At 33.9% G+C, this 14550-nt stretch overlaps 1 protein-coding gene across 6 annotated transcripts in view; it reads right to left on the reverse strand.

Annotated features, from left to right (window-relative positions):
* Window positions 1-6225: 6225 nt before the first annotated feature.
* Polr2B (RNA polymerase II subunit RpII140) overlaps window positions 6226-14550 on the reverse strand; it is a 112718-nt gene continuing 104393 nt past the window's right edge. For 4 of the 6 annotated variants that reach the window (XM_076460683.1, XM_076460686.1, XM_076460681.1 and 1 more), the window contains 5 exons: window positions 14155-14373; window positions 13698-13919; window positions 13256-13416; window positions 12265-12460; window positions 6226-6932 (listed from right to left, as the gene is read on the reverse strand). In XM_076460683.1, the coding sequence (XP_076316798.1) occupies window positions 6843-6932; window positions 12265-12460; window positions 13256-13416; window positions 13698-13919; window positions 14155-14373 (888 nt within the window). In that variant the 3' untranslated portion in view covers window positions 6226-6842. Of the gene's footprint in view, window positions 6933-11207; window positions 11327-12264; window positions 12461-13255; window positions 13417-13697; window positions 13920-14154; window positions 14374-14550 lie in introns of all 6 variants that reach the window. The other 2 variants (XM_076460684.1, XM_076460682.1) reach the window with 1 other exon arrangement.

The raw sequence follows: 14550 nt of genomic DNA on the forward strand, positions 1-14550 counted from the left end.
TAGGTATCATATTGAAAACCTCATACATGGAGACATTACATAGAGGACACACTTTTCATTTGGACAGCCGATCCTCAATCACTTAAAGAATTTACAGATCCAGGAATCAGTGATCTCCAGACATTAGTTTTATCTCTGTCAGAAAAATAACTTCATTCTTCACTTACGTTTTCTTGAAATTTTTTTCCTGTTTTTAAATTGATTTATATAACACATCTTTCTCAATCACTCTCCAGGTGTTATCTTTACTTTTTTTACTTAAATACCTAAGCACAGATCTTAAAAACACACATATTTTATCCATTCCAAAGTTAAACTACCACCAACACCTTTTCGTATACATTATTGCCATCGGCTACATTGCACTGGAAATGAGACGCTTACAACACTACACAGAAAAATAATTCCCGGAAAGTCCGATGGCATTACGAAACTAAATTTTTATATGTCACTCGTTTAATTATACCGAGCATTCCCAGGTTGCACTGGAAGAAGAAAGGTACACCTTTCGAAAGCGCTTGGGTTATAAGGGTTTCTATTTCAGTTGTAGCTGTACAAGAATATTGTTTCTCTCTTTTGGCGCGTCTTTGTTGTACATACCAATCACACGAGACTCTAGGATTTTCAAGAATGTTCTAGCGCGCTTTTGTAAACAAATGTTGTTGATTGCCACTGACAAGAATTCTCTACAAGTTTCGAGCACAGGTGGTATTTGCACAATACATGTTTAAGAATATACGTCACATCCAAAAGAGAAAACTATAATGAAGCAAACGTTGACATTAAAATAAACATATATAGAATCAAAAATTGACATTAGACAATTTTCAAATTATACACACACACACTGATAGTAATTTATTAAATTGTCATTGTAAAAAAATTTACAATTTGAAAAATCATGGCAATATATAACATAATACAAATAACCTTATGCTTGCAAAAGTATATAACACATTAAAGTGCTTAAACATAAATGTTATTTTTTTTGGTTTAACACAATCAATTATTACATGACTGAGATAGTCTTCGAACATTGGGATAGGTGTTTAAAGGAGTAACGGTAATTTTATGGTTATGTTTTTTAGCCAATTGAGAGATATTACAAGTTTTACAAAATTGAGAATCATCTTGCCTAACTGTTGGTCCAAAAAAATGCGTCACAATTTTGTTATGTCTTCTTAAAACCTAGATGACCTCCCATGGGGTGTTCATGGGCAATTTTCAATATTTACGAATGATATGCTTCTGGAACAACAATTTGACAAATTACAGTCCCATCTTCTGATGCTAGCATCTTTGGTGGTCTCCATTTTCTCATGAGCACACCATTTTTGAAGTAACAACCATTTGGAACTTTCTCTAATTCATCCTTTGAGAGTGAATGTTTAAATAATGGTGAGATTTGCAGATCCTTTTCTTGCTCAGTGATCAGTTTGCTTTTAGCAAATGGAAGTTCCCTAGCTGAACCAAATCCCTCACGGCCATCATTGCCACTCATCAAAGCCTTGTCAGTAGGACAATCATTCACAAGATCTATATCGGACCCTAAACATGACTGGACAAATCTAGAATATCATCCTCTGAACACGTCTACTATTTCTTTTTTACTTAACTTCTTAGTCCGAGCTCGAATCACAATACACGAAACACTCGGTGATTTTCCTGAGCAACAGTATCATCCTTAGATGAAACAATGATCAGCTTGCTACCCATTTTGGCAACAATCTTTCCCCAACCATTTTGTTTTGCAACAATAGTGATACGCCCTGAAGTGGTAGAGTAGATCTTACTCCAACCATAACCGGTCCCGAAACCAGGTATGATGTTAAATAAATGTTATGAAGAGGAGCATTAATAAACTCACCAGTAGCAGAACTCAAAGATAAAGGCAATACACTTTCGAACAACAATGATTGAGCTGCCCCAGTATCACATAGAATATGTACCTATATGGGATTAGCTGTGTCATTTGTCAAAGACACAGAATCAACGGACACAAAAGGTATAAATTTCTCCTTAACTACATCAGAGGCCAAATCAACAACAATGGGTGATCTGATAAAATTACGTCCATGTGTGAACACAAAGGCATTGGGTGTTGCCTCTTTTCTTTTCAAACTCCAACAATCGAACATAACATACACAGGCTTTGATGGTTTTGAAGTTTTATTATGACTGTCTGAAGATGTCGAACCAGAGTAGCTGGATGTTGTATAAGAATCTAAAATTTAGTGAACTGGATAGATATTGGTTTTTGCTGAGATGGCAAGAATTTCTTTTTATGAAAACTGGTTTTATGTGTTAACGTGTCATCATCGGAAAAAGAAGCTGCTTCCTGTAGTGTTTCAACTTTCTTTTCACCCTAATAAATTTTGAGGCCGTAATTTGTACAGCATTTACATTCCTCAATTAGACATATTTGTCTTAATTTGTTGAAACTATTGCCAATATGCATAAAATTACACCATCGATCAAAATAACCTCTTTTTTTGCAGGCAAGTTCCACATAAGTTTGACTACCTTGCTTGTGATAACCTCTAAACATTTGGCGATAAGCCTGTGGTACTAACTCGTATGCTTTAATCTTTTCATAACTGGTGCAGTCATCTAGAGAAAGAGCAACACAAGACCCTTTGGCTTTACCAATCAAAACACACTGTATTAATAATGATCATTTTTCTGCCCATTATGTGGTTTAGACAACTTTCTCAAAATGTTGGAAATATTTATCAACTTCATTTTCAACGAATGGTGGAACTTTGATATACTGACTGAGTTCAAAATTATTTTGCCTTGTTCGAATGGAGTGGAGTCTAAATTCTATTTCTTTCAGCCTCATTTTCTTTTAGGTTTCAATACGAGTTTTTTCGGCCTCGAGACGTTTACTTTCTCATTCTGCTTCAATACGGGCTTGTTTGAGCTGTAACTGGATTTCTAACCATTCAGCCTGTTAACTTTCCACTGATAGCCCGGCATTGCCAGGTGGGTTAAGGCGTGCGACTCATAATCTGAGGGTCGCGGGTTCGCATCCCCGTCGCACCAAACATGCTCACTCTTTCAGCCGTGGGGGTATTATAATGTCACGGTCAATCCAACTATTCGTTGGTAAAAGAGTAGCCCAAGAGTTGGCGGTGATGACTAGCTCCCTTCTCTCTAGTCTTACAACTGCTAAATTAGGAACGGCTAGCGCAGATAGCCCTCGTGTAGCTTTGCGCGATAAAAAAACAAAAATCTTTCCACTGACATTTTTCACTTACTAACACACTTCAAACGGTAATCATGGTGAATGATCTTTAGTTTGAATTGCCTGTACTTTTGGATCCTGTCAACCACCAATTGTTTAGATTACAACATACTGTATGTCTTTCCAATAATGGCCCGGCATACCCAAGCGCGTTAAGGCGTGCGACTCGTAATCTTAGGGTCACGGGGTTTGCATCCCCGTCGCTCCAAACATGCTCGCCCTTTCAGCCGTGGGGGCGTTATAAATAACCGGGAGGAGGAAACAAGAAATTAAAGGAATGAGACAAAGAAATTTATAGAAAAGTAAAAGATCGAGAGATGAGTTAGAAGAAAGAGATGTAATATTTAAAGTAGAATTAAGAAAAAAAAATGAATATAAAATTCACTACACTATTGGGATGTACAGAGGGATTACTATAAGTTTTGAAGTAAAAAAAAAATTAACTCGGATCAGGGACAAAACATTGAATCAACCTCATGTGCAGAAGTGTCTCATCCTCGAAATAAAAAAAAATTAAAAAAAGACCAGGATAACTAATTTATCCATCTTCTAATGGCATAACTGAGGAAAGATGCAACTGTATACTTTCAAATCGGTGAGACAGGTATGTGGATGAACATCGGGAAGCACGAGATACATATTCCACTGCTACTTATGAATTATCATATGACAATATCAGAAGCAAAATGCCACATACCATCGTCATTAATGTTTGCGAAAAAAAATTTCACTGGACCTTCTGTACTTGTATCTGAATGATATTCACTTAGCAAAGTCACACATGAAATGTGCAGAGACTAAGAAACATAAATGATGTCATATGTGACTGTCTAGAAATAACCTCTATTAGCTATTAGTAAATTGAAAAGTCGCTGCTCTGTAATATTTGATTTCATAAAAGTGACTTGATATGGCCCTACAATCTTGTAGCAAAAAAACAAAAAGCAACAAAAAACAACAACAAAATTTAAAGTTAAGCAAGTATTATTGGAGAGTTTGTTTTTGTTTTTGAATTTCGCACAAAGCTACTCGAGGGCTATCTGTGCTAGCCGTCCCTAATTTAGTAGTGGAAGACTAGAGGGAAGGCAGCTAGTCATCACCACTCACCGCCAACTCTTGGGCTACTCTTTTACCAACGAATAGTAGGATTAACCGTTACGTTATAACGCCCCCACGGCTGAAAGGGCGAGCATGTTTGGTGCGACGGGAATTCGAATCCGCGACCCTCAAATTACGAGTCGAACGCTTCAACCCACTTGGCCATGCCGGGTCAGTATGTGAAAGACCACAGACAAATTTGAGGAAAATTAAACTGGAGTTTGGGAACTGCTAAACATAAATAAAACTATTATGCTGCTGCACGCACAAAACTGATACTCCTAGCACAAGTGTACAAACTGTCTGGGCTGACAAAGGGTGATTGGTATATTATTAACCTTTTTATTTAATAGACAAACGATGAATATTTACATTTTTTCATCAAAACTAGTTTCTCATTGAAATAGTATATATTTATCTTTGATGTAACTTTTAAAGAGAAATTGATGTAGATTGATATTCTACTAAATATATGAATTTTTTTTGAGAAAGATAAATTAATTTTAGACTGTGAAAGAATTTAATGCAAAATATCTGAAATGATAGGTTAATGAAAATCAGTAAAATGCATTTCTTTGAAGACTAATACGTCAATATGCATTACATCAAGAGGAAGTAATAAATGAGAAACCACGAACAGAATTAACAAATATTTTATATATACACAGTTCATGTACAGAATCATCATGTACAGACTAGTGCTACTCATCATTGTTTTGCTTGTTATAAGGCACAAAGCATTACTTTGGCCACAGATATGGGCTGTCCATGCATTCTGCACAAACATGACTGGAGCAACTATGTTTTCCATGGACAAAGTATCAATCTTTTTCTTCACAGTCCATAAGATGTCTGGTTGCAACCACCCTTTCTTTCATTCCCTTCTCACATTGAGTTTTTTCTTGTTTGGTGGACATTTTATGGTGTCTGTGTGTCACCTCTGCAGACCTTTCACTTTTGCAAAAAGCTGACATGGGTGATGTTGAGTGTACCAATGTAATTGAAGCTGTGTGCAGATAGCCTACAAGAGCAACTGATGGTAATTTTAGTACTAGTAGTGGACCAGTAGTCACTGATCTTGAGTTGAAGGTTCAAACACACTGCAATCAAAACTTCTGTAAACTTCAATCATTTGTAATAACCAATTAGCATCCATACAGCAAGTAGTGATCATTTTGTTGAAGGATTGTTTTCTCCAAAATCTTTGCTGCATATGCAAAGCTATAAATCAAAGTGGCAACAATTTATTTATATGGAAAGCTTTGAAGAAATCCAGTGGTGAATGGTTTTCATCTGAATCCAGCTTCATGTTTTGTCATGGCTCATGAAATGAAAAAGTTCATGTCAGCAGTAGGTATATGGAATTACAACTATAAAATCAGGAGTATTATTCCCCTCAGTGGGCTCAGCAGACAGCCTTATGTGGCTTTGCTATAAGAAAAACAAAAACACACACCCTTCCTTCAACTGCTGTTCCAGATACTTCATCATTCTCAGTCTTCTGTTGCTTCTACAAGTCTACTTTCTCTTGTTAGGTCTAAATCCAGAAAAAGCTTTTCTTTTCCCTCATGGTAGCACCACTGGTTTTTCCCTTGCCTTTACCTGCTCACACCTGAAGGACCTGCTACAGAACTCTTTCACACTTTCAAAATCATTATTATTGAGATCACTCGGAATAAAGTTATCTTCCTGGCTCAGAAATTCCTCACATAACTTCCTAGCTCAGTTAGGGATAGAGAAACAAGGCCTACTATAAATAGTGGATGTGACCTTTTTTTTTAATTTTTTTTTTAAATACGAGTTCAAAACACTCATTTAAATAGCTATAAAAATATTTCTTCTATCAAAATGGTGTAGTTTTATAGTGAATACATAAGACATTCAAAGTGTGAGATTTATTGTGAAATGGAACATGATTTACAAGCCAATACGCTGACAGTTCATCCAAGTATGAAAACGAATGAACTGATACATTGGTTGCTCAGCAACAAATTGTTAATGAAGCTTAATCTTATTTGTTTACATCCTTAAAAGAAAATGAATAATAATCACAAGAACATTAAATTTGTATCAGCCCTTCATCACTGTGACCTTGTAAGGCCATAAGACACCACTTCAAAGTCTGGCATAAAACATGATAAAATTATTTTGGGACATTTTGCTATTAAAAAAATTAATTAAGAATCTTATCATCAAAATAAAGAAAATATAGGTATTAATATAAACGTAGAAAATATTATTGTTCCAAATCCTTGAAAAGGCGTGATTTCATTTTCCTTCTCCAATGAGCTACCACTGTACAAAGCTAATTGGTTTTACACAGAGCTATTAATAAGGTATGTATGGTAATGTTTCTATTCCAATGAGCATATTACAAAATCACATCATATATAAATAAAAACAAAAAAACTTTAATATCCATTCTTCACAAATAAATGTTAGTGAAAACTTCCTAACAGTATTTTACACTATTATTCTCATCAGTTTCATTCAAATTTCATGTAACCATCATCCTTGGGGCTATTGACATAGCCATTAGCTCTTGAAACAGAAGCTTGCATGCATAAGGAATCCTCACTTGTGTTATCTAAACAGACAATAACAAAGTATTAAAATAATTTAATTAAAAATATGCTGAAGCACAGATCTGTACTAATGCACTAAACTTCTTAAAAGAGCATCAATTCACACCAGTGAACTTTCTCTCTTCAAAACTTTCAAGTTTGAGAAGTTACCCATTTCAATGTGTTTAATTTCCTTTGTTCATGCATAAACTCTACTTAATTTCAAATTTACATCTCACTATCTGAATATTTCTTATTAAAACTAATCTTGAACAACAATAGCTAAGATTGTTTAACTTTTGACTGGATGTTAACTGCAAATGACATTACCAGTTTATTTCCTTTTAAGTGCATTTGAGAGACTGAAAATTACAGAAATCAAAACAATAAAATTTTTTTTTTAGAAAGCCAGAAAATCATGGTCATTAATTACTTAATCAAGTGCCAGTAAACCTGTAACTACTGTAATCACATCCATTTTAACCAGAAACAAGAAATAGTGCAATTCTAAATTGTTATTAAACTGCAAATGTTCAATTTATTTTTAGAACTGAAGAATAACATACTAACATATAAACTTAAAAACCTCACAAATAAATGTGGTTTTAAACACCATTTTGAGCTTTAAGCAGTTAACATTCAATTTTCTCAGACACTTATACTAATGTCTACTGCAGAGAAAACAAAGCTTCACCTATTTACAAACTAAAGTAAAACCTTTAACTAATTAATGACTAAGCTAAAAAGAGAATAGAATGAGTACTATTACTATGAAAACTTCAAACATTTTATTTTTGAATAGATAATTTGTCATTCTCATATATTTCTGTTGATATACATGGTAAGTCACTATACTGTTATACCTAGTTAACTAACTTTACTGGTGTAGAAACGTTTCAATATTCTGTGTTTCATTTGTTGTCCTTTCTGAATTATTATTACCGTAAATTCCGGCGTATAAGTCGAAAATTTAACACCAAATTTCAAGTTTAAAAATCCATCCTCGACTTATACGACGGTGACATTTTTCATGACATGAATTCTAGTAAATTCAGATTCGAGAAAACCATCGCAAATCAAAATTATATGATATGACATATAGGTATTTATTTATAAAATAGTAAAATACTACTAATCCTACTCAACATGAGATCGATCAAACAAAGTCCCATTCCTCACCATTCAAATGGTCATCGTAAGGATCCTCTTCTGGAATAATGTCATGCTCCACTGATGATGAGGGAATATCGTCATCCTCTTCCCATAACATATCATCCTCCGTACCGTCCATCGCATTGGTAACTGAGCATTTTTTGAATGAGTTGACAACGATTTTTAGATCAATAGAGTCCCAGGAATCTTTTACCCACTGACACACTGTAGGCAAAGATGCAGCACGCATATTTCCGGCGGCAGTGTAAGTTTTTTGACCCGATGCCATCCACTCATTCCACTTGGTGCGCATAGAATCCTTAAATGGTTTATTTAACGATACATCCAGAGGTTGCAGTACAGATGTTAATCCACCTGGAATCACCGCCATATCTGTTTTTTTTTCGATTTTAATGCATTTATCGTAGTATCCGTTAAGTGTGACTTGAACATGTCCCACACTAACAATGATTTGGGTTTAAGCATGGCGCCTGGCCGACGGGCCCACACTTCGTTAATCCATTTGACACATCCACTATCGTCCATCCATCCTTTTTCTTGTACATGAACCACGACTCCTGGCGGAAACTTGTCTTTTGGCATCGTTTTTCTTTTAAATATTATCATAGGCGGCAGTTTCGTTCCATCGGCGAGGCAGGCCAATACGACAGTGAAGTGTTGTTTTTCGGGCCCTGTGGTCTTCACCAGAACTGTCTTTTCTCCTTTTTTGTTAATTGTAGTGTTGCCGACGACATCAAAAAACATGGGCATTTCGTCCATATTTCCAATGTGAGCCATATCGTATTCATTTCGTTTTCTTTGATTGATGACGAAGGTCTGGAATTGCGTGATCTTGTAGTCCAAATCTTTCGGTAGCTGTTGAGCAATTTTTGACTTTTGACGAATGACAAGATCATGACGATGCATAAAACGAGAACACCAACTGACTGTTGCCTTAAAATCCATGCTGTCTTCTTTATTCTTAGCTGCCCATTGTAAAGCTTTCAGTCGGATAAGGGCTCTTGTTACGATTCTGCCACATTGACGCTCAGATAACACCCATGTCGCTATTTCCTTCTCTAATCTTGGCCATTTTTCTTGATTTTGACCACGATTCGCACATTTGGTTAAGGGCAATTCTTTGATAGTGTTTTCTGCCTTCCTCCAATCTCTGACCAATTTTTCACTTATGCAATAGTGCCGAGCTGCTGCGCTGTTGCTACTGTCTTTGGTTGCTTGAACGACTTTTATCTTGAATGCTGCATCATATTTCATCCTTCTTCGTGGTTGACTGGACATCTTGCTTGTTTAACGATTTATAATTATTTAAAAATTTGTAACTGACATTTTGAAACTGGAAACTGAAACTGGATAAACAGTTAAAAATTCATTCAGAGCCGATTGGTCAGCTAATTTCCTAGCTAAGCGTAGCAAGGTTAGACACACCAGATAAAAGAAAATCAATAAATCTGTCTAGACAGGAATACCGTAAGGTGCATAAAACGTGACACTTCTTCTTTTAGTGAAAGCCTTATTTGACGAGCAAGCATGTCATGTTGGCCAATCAACGCAGATTTCTCACTTTACTTTGGCAAACGAAGCGTCCGCGGAGTGAAAGCGCAGCGCGCACAAACGAGTCAGCAAAAATGAATTCTCAGAACACGTAGTGACAGAACTTTTGCTCTCTATTGTAAAGTGCAAATCTGTCATTTTTATGCCGACCAGAGGCGAGGCGTAGCTAGTCACAGCGGATAATAAGAATTCTTGAAAATGGCGCCGTCTGACAAAGTCTGCTGATGACGCAGTTGATTATTGAATATCACTTCCTTAGCTACACCTCGCTGCTGATGCCGACTGAAATATTCCGACCAAGCGATTTGAGCCAGAGAAGGGGGTCGACTTATACGGCAGGTACATGTCAAAATCATGATTTTTAGGCCAAACTTATAGACCTCGACTTATACGCCACGTCGACTTATACCCCGGAATTTACGGTAATTCTTTTAGCAACAGGTTTAGATATCCATGCTTATTTATATGTTCTTGTCTCTGTTTTTGTATTAAATAAGTGTATGACTACATGCCAATTTTTTCTCACCTTGTATAAATTATTTAAATACCCCATAAAACTACTGTTCTACTCTTATTTGTTTCCAATTAGTATGATGTAAAAATGTATCTTATTTCGTATTACTGAGTACATTAATTGTGTACATGCCAATATACTTGTAGCTAAGCTTCAATTATAAAAATAAGAATGCATTTAAAAAAATATTACAGCATGAAATACTACATATGTTTTAGTCTGTTGCTAGAAAGACAATCAACTCCGTAACCATTATGTACTCATTAGTTTCCACAATATACGTTTTAATACACTTGAGGTATCTTCAACACATTTGCCATACTTTTATTGAACATTGAAATTCTTTTGTATATTAAAATCAGACTTTTTAATGAAATATTTTTACTAAAGATTTGTCCACGAATATACACAGTATTTCTATATACTAGTCATAGTGCTAAGTGATTTACATGTTAAGATTAAAAATATCTTTCTCCATCTCAAAACTCTTAAATTTGTGTAATCTCCAAAACCTCTTAAATTTCAAACTTTTTCCATAAAACTTTATATTTTACTTGTTATTGTCACCACCCTAACTTTATACAAGGTTTTCAATTTGTTATATAACAACTTGAACTTATAATATTAAAATATATTTGTTTATCCTAAATAGCTTCACACTTACAACAGTATACATTATTTACACTTACATTTATTTTATTGTTCTTTGAACCCTAAAAACTATTTCTGCCATTATAAGTTGTAATTCATTTTGCAAAAGCTATTGAATTACATTATGCACAAGCAGCTTGTGAACATATTTCATGTTCATTCTTTGTTATTATTTATTTCATCTAATAACCAACAGATTTTTTATTAATTAATGCCTCAAAGAAATCAGAATAATAGCATGCAAAAAGCAGAAAATATCTTATAATTATCACAATTTTTTAAGCTTTCTAGCTATGCAACAAGAGTTTAAATCTTCATCTAAGCTCCTCAATGCATTTCCTGTGGGAATCAAGCTTATACTAAATGTGAAGTTGACAATTCTCTTCACAGAAAGCAACATAATACATACTTCATTTCATACATGAAAACCTTGACTTTTTATTGATTATAAACACAGTTCTGAACATCAGAGAGAACTATTGGCAATTTCTGACAGCAAGAGGATCTAGTTGTCCATTTCATGGCTCTCTAACCAAATAAGATTGAAGGATATGAAAATTATGTTTTGCCTGAGCAATGACAATATTACAATAAGTAATTTATGTTAAATTTCATACTTCTTGGAGGGGTGATAAATAAATTAGAGAATAGGGAATGCATAGAGAACAACTGTCAATTCTCACACTAAGGGAAATTATATGTCTAAAATTATGAGCTTAAAACCTGTATACTATTAAAATGAATTAGTAGTTATGTTTGTATGCTATATTTATTGGTATACTATAAAAACACAGTTTAATTAAAGTTTGAATATAACTCACTAAAACCTTGCAACACGTACCCCAAAAAAGATGCCCATGGATAGTAGGTTAAAAGTAGCAAATAAGAGTATAGGTCAATTCTTAAATAACATAGAAGTTTGATATTTGGCATTTTAATGAAATATTTATTCATTCTACAAGATCCATGAAAATACATACTTTATATATAATTTTACTAAAAGAAAGTAATGCACCAAGTAAAATATAAGGCAACTATTACTACTGTAACTTATTTTTTCCCTCTTAAGTGTGTTTATTAGTAAGTAAAATTATTCTGTTAAAATAAACACTAATAAACATACTGCAGACCTGTACATAACAACCTAAAATGCTAAATTTTTATTTTCAAAAAGATTAATGTGGTACTTAATTGAGGAAATCATGATTTCCTAGGCTATACTGGCAGAAGTCACATTCAAATTTACATCATCACCTTTTAAGGTGTCATACATCTGCCAGGGAGTTTTACAAAATATTTCATAAATATATACCACAATGAAAATGGCCACTGACAGTAAAGAAGTATAACCTTTCTTCTTGGTACAACTAATTTTGAAATCCAATGATAAATCTAAAGGTTAGTGATACCTAATATTTTTTAGTAATTTTAATGGAAATATATAGTAAAAATTGTCCATGTATTACCTGTGTCTTATTTCTGCAGCCTTTACATTCAAATGTGTTGTTTCTCAGATTAGCGATACAGATCAAGCCACAGAGATTACAAACGTGAACACGATATGGATCAGAAACTTCAAATAATCTTTCTCGCAGAAACTGGGCTGCACCATGAGAGATTTGACAGTCTCGTTCCATCTCACCAAAACGAAGGCCTCCATCCCTTAATGAAAAAAAATAAATGTTAGCGTGATTTATCTATTATATTCTAAAACCAGTTTCATTCAACACATTAAACCCTTTAAACAATTTCCCACTTAATACTTTTATATATTGTTTTTTACAAAATCATCATAAGAACAAAACATTTACTGACTAGAATTGTTTATAAAAATATAAATATGATACCATACAGTTTTTCTCCGAGATCTTAAGTATCCACTACCTTTATATTTTCTTTAAAACAAGTCTTCTGCTGTGTCGTACAAGTGATTATTCATATATTTACTAAATGTATTTGTCATTTTACATGATCAATTTCTTTATTTGGTTTGCTATATATGTGATGTACTAATATTTTCTTGATTTTCCTGTTTTAATGATTACTCTCAGAGCTCACTAAACAAATTTTACACAACAATAGCAAACCTGTAAAAATCTGTTCACAACTCCAAATTCTAGAAGAAATGGTTCCAAAACAGTGACATGCTATGACTTGACATCAGCAACATAAGAATTTTATCAGATAACTGTACAAGGGTTTTATTCCACCTACATGCACACTTTTTAGAACTTCCATTATGTTATTCCTTGTTTAATTATAAAATGTCAGAAATTTTTATTTGTTTTCATTAATATTGTACTACTACTTCCCTTTTAGTTAAATAATGGTAACTTTCTTGTTTAATATGTAGACACCAGATAGATAAAATAAACAATATAATGTTGAATAGGTATAGCATTGTCATTTTTTTTAATAACTTATCAGAATGATTTCAGACACATAAGAAAGCAATACCTGGCTCTACCCTCCATAGGCTGTCGGACAAGAATCTGCACAGGACCTCTAGCTCGGGAGTGAATTTTATCATCCACCATGTGCTTAAGACGTTGATAGTAAGTTGGTCCCAAGAAAATTTGTGCATTAACCTTTCGTCCAGTATGGCCATTGTACATAACCTATGAAATAATGAACTCATAATTTGATATCTACTTGTGTTGTTAAGAATGAATGCACCAAAGATTGAAATGTTGAACCTGTTTCAAAAAATATTCTTCCTTACTTTAAAATGTGTAATTTGTAATAAAATAATTTTGATTTTCAATAAAATATTCTAATAGCTTACATATGTTGATAGAATTTTAAGTTTTTTTTTATATATAGACAAACCAAAATCATGCATTATTTTTTAATTTTTCACACAAAATTTCAAACATTCCAAAACTAATTAATAACCAACTTCATTTCCTCTTAAGTGGTAGCCATATTCTTGAAGAAGATAGGATATCTTCTGCACATTCACTGTGTCATTAAATGGTGTAGCATCACCAATCTCTCCCTTGTTAGCAGAAACTTTTCCCTGCAAACATTCAATCAAGTGTCCAACAGTCATACGGGAAGGAATAGCATGAGGGTTGATGATTATATCAGGGGTAAGTCCTTCAGCTGTGAAAGGCATATCCTATTGGGAGAGAAAAATTAATGAGTATATACATTATATCCAGATATAGAAAGAATAAAATTATAATAAAACCAAAGAATAATTAACATGTTTATGGAGGTTCTCTTTGTGATGTATCAAAATATGTAAACATTGTTTATCATGAACATGAAATATTCCCTTGCATTGTAAATACAGTTGAAATATGACAGCTAAGTTTCCTATTTTAATATATCAGAGCATAGATATTACTCACTTCTTGTCTGTAAGGAATACCACATGTTCCTTTCTGCCCGTGACGGCTAGCAAACTTGTCACCAATCTGAGGTATACGTACAGACCGAACCCTTATTTTACAAAACTTGTATCCTTCAGCATTTAGTGTTAACATGACCTGGTCAACTATCCCAGTCTCGCTGTTTCTCAGAAAGGTACTAGCATCTCGTTTAGTAAACCTTCGAGTAGTTCCTTCCAGCTAGAACAATATAAAAACAGTGTAAAATGTTATAGAACACCATGCAACTCATGCATGGAGAAATAACAGTAAACTCTTCCTAACTTTCCATTTTACACTATCTTCACAAAGCTTCTTATAATGCAAATTACTCAAAAAATATATAATTACCTTACAGTTAATCTTGGAATTTTTTTG

This window comes from Tachypleus tridentatus, chromosome 10 (genome assembly GCF_004210375.1).
Source record: "Tachypleus tridentatus isolate NWPU-2018 chromosome 10, ASM421037v1, whole genome shotgun sequence".
Lineage (NCBI taxonomy): Eukaryota > Metazoa > Arthropoda > Merostomata > Xiphosura > Limulidae > Tachypleus > Tachypleus tridentatus.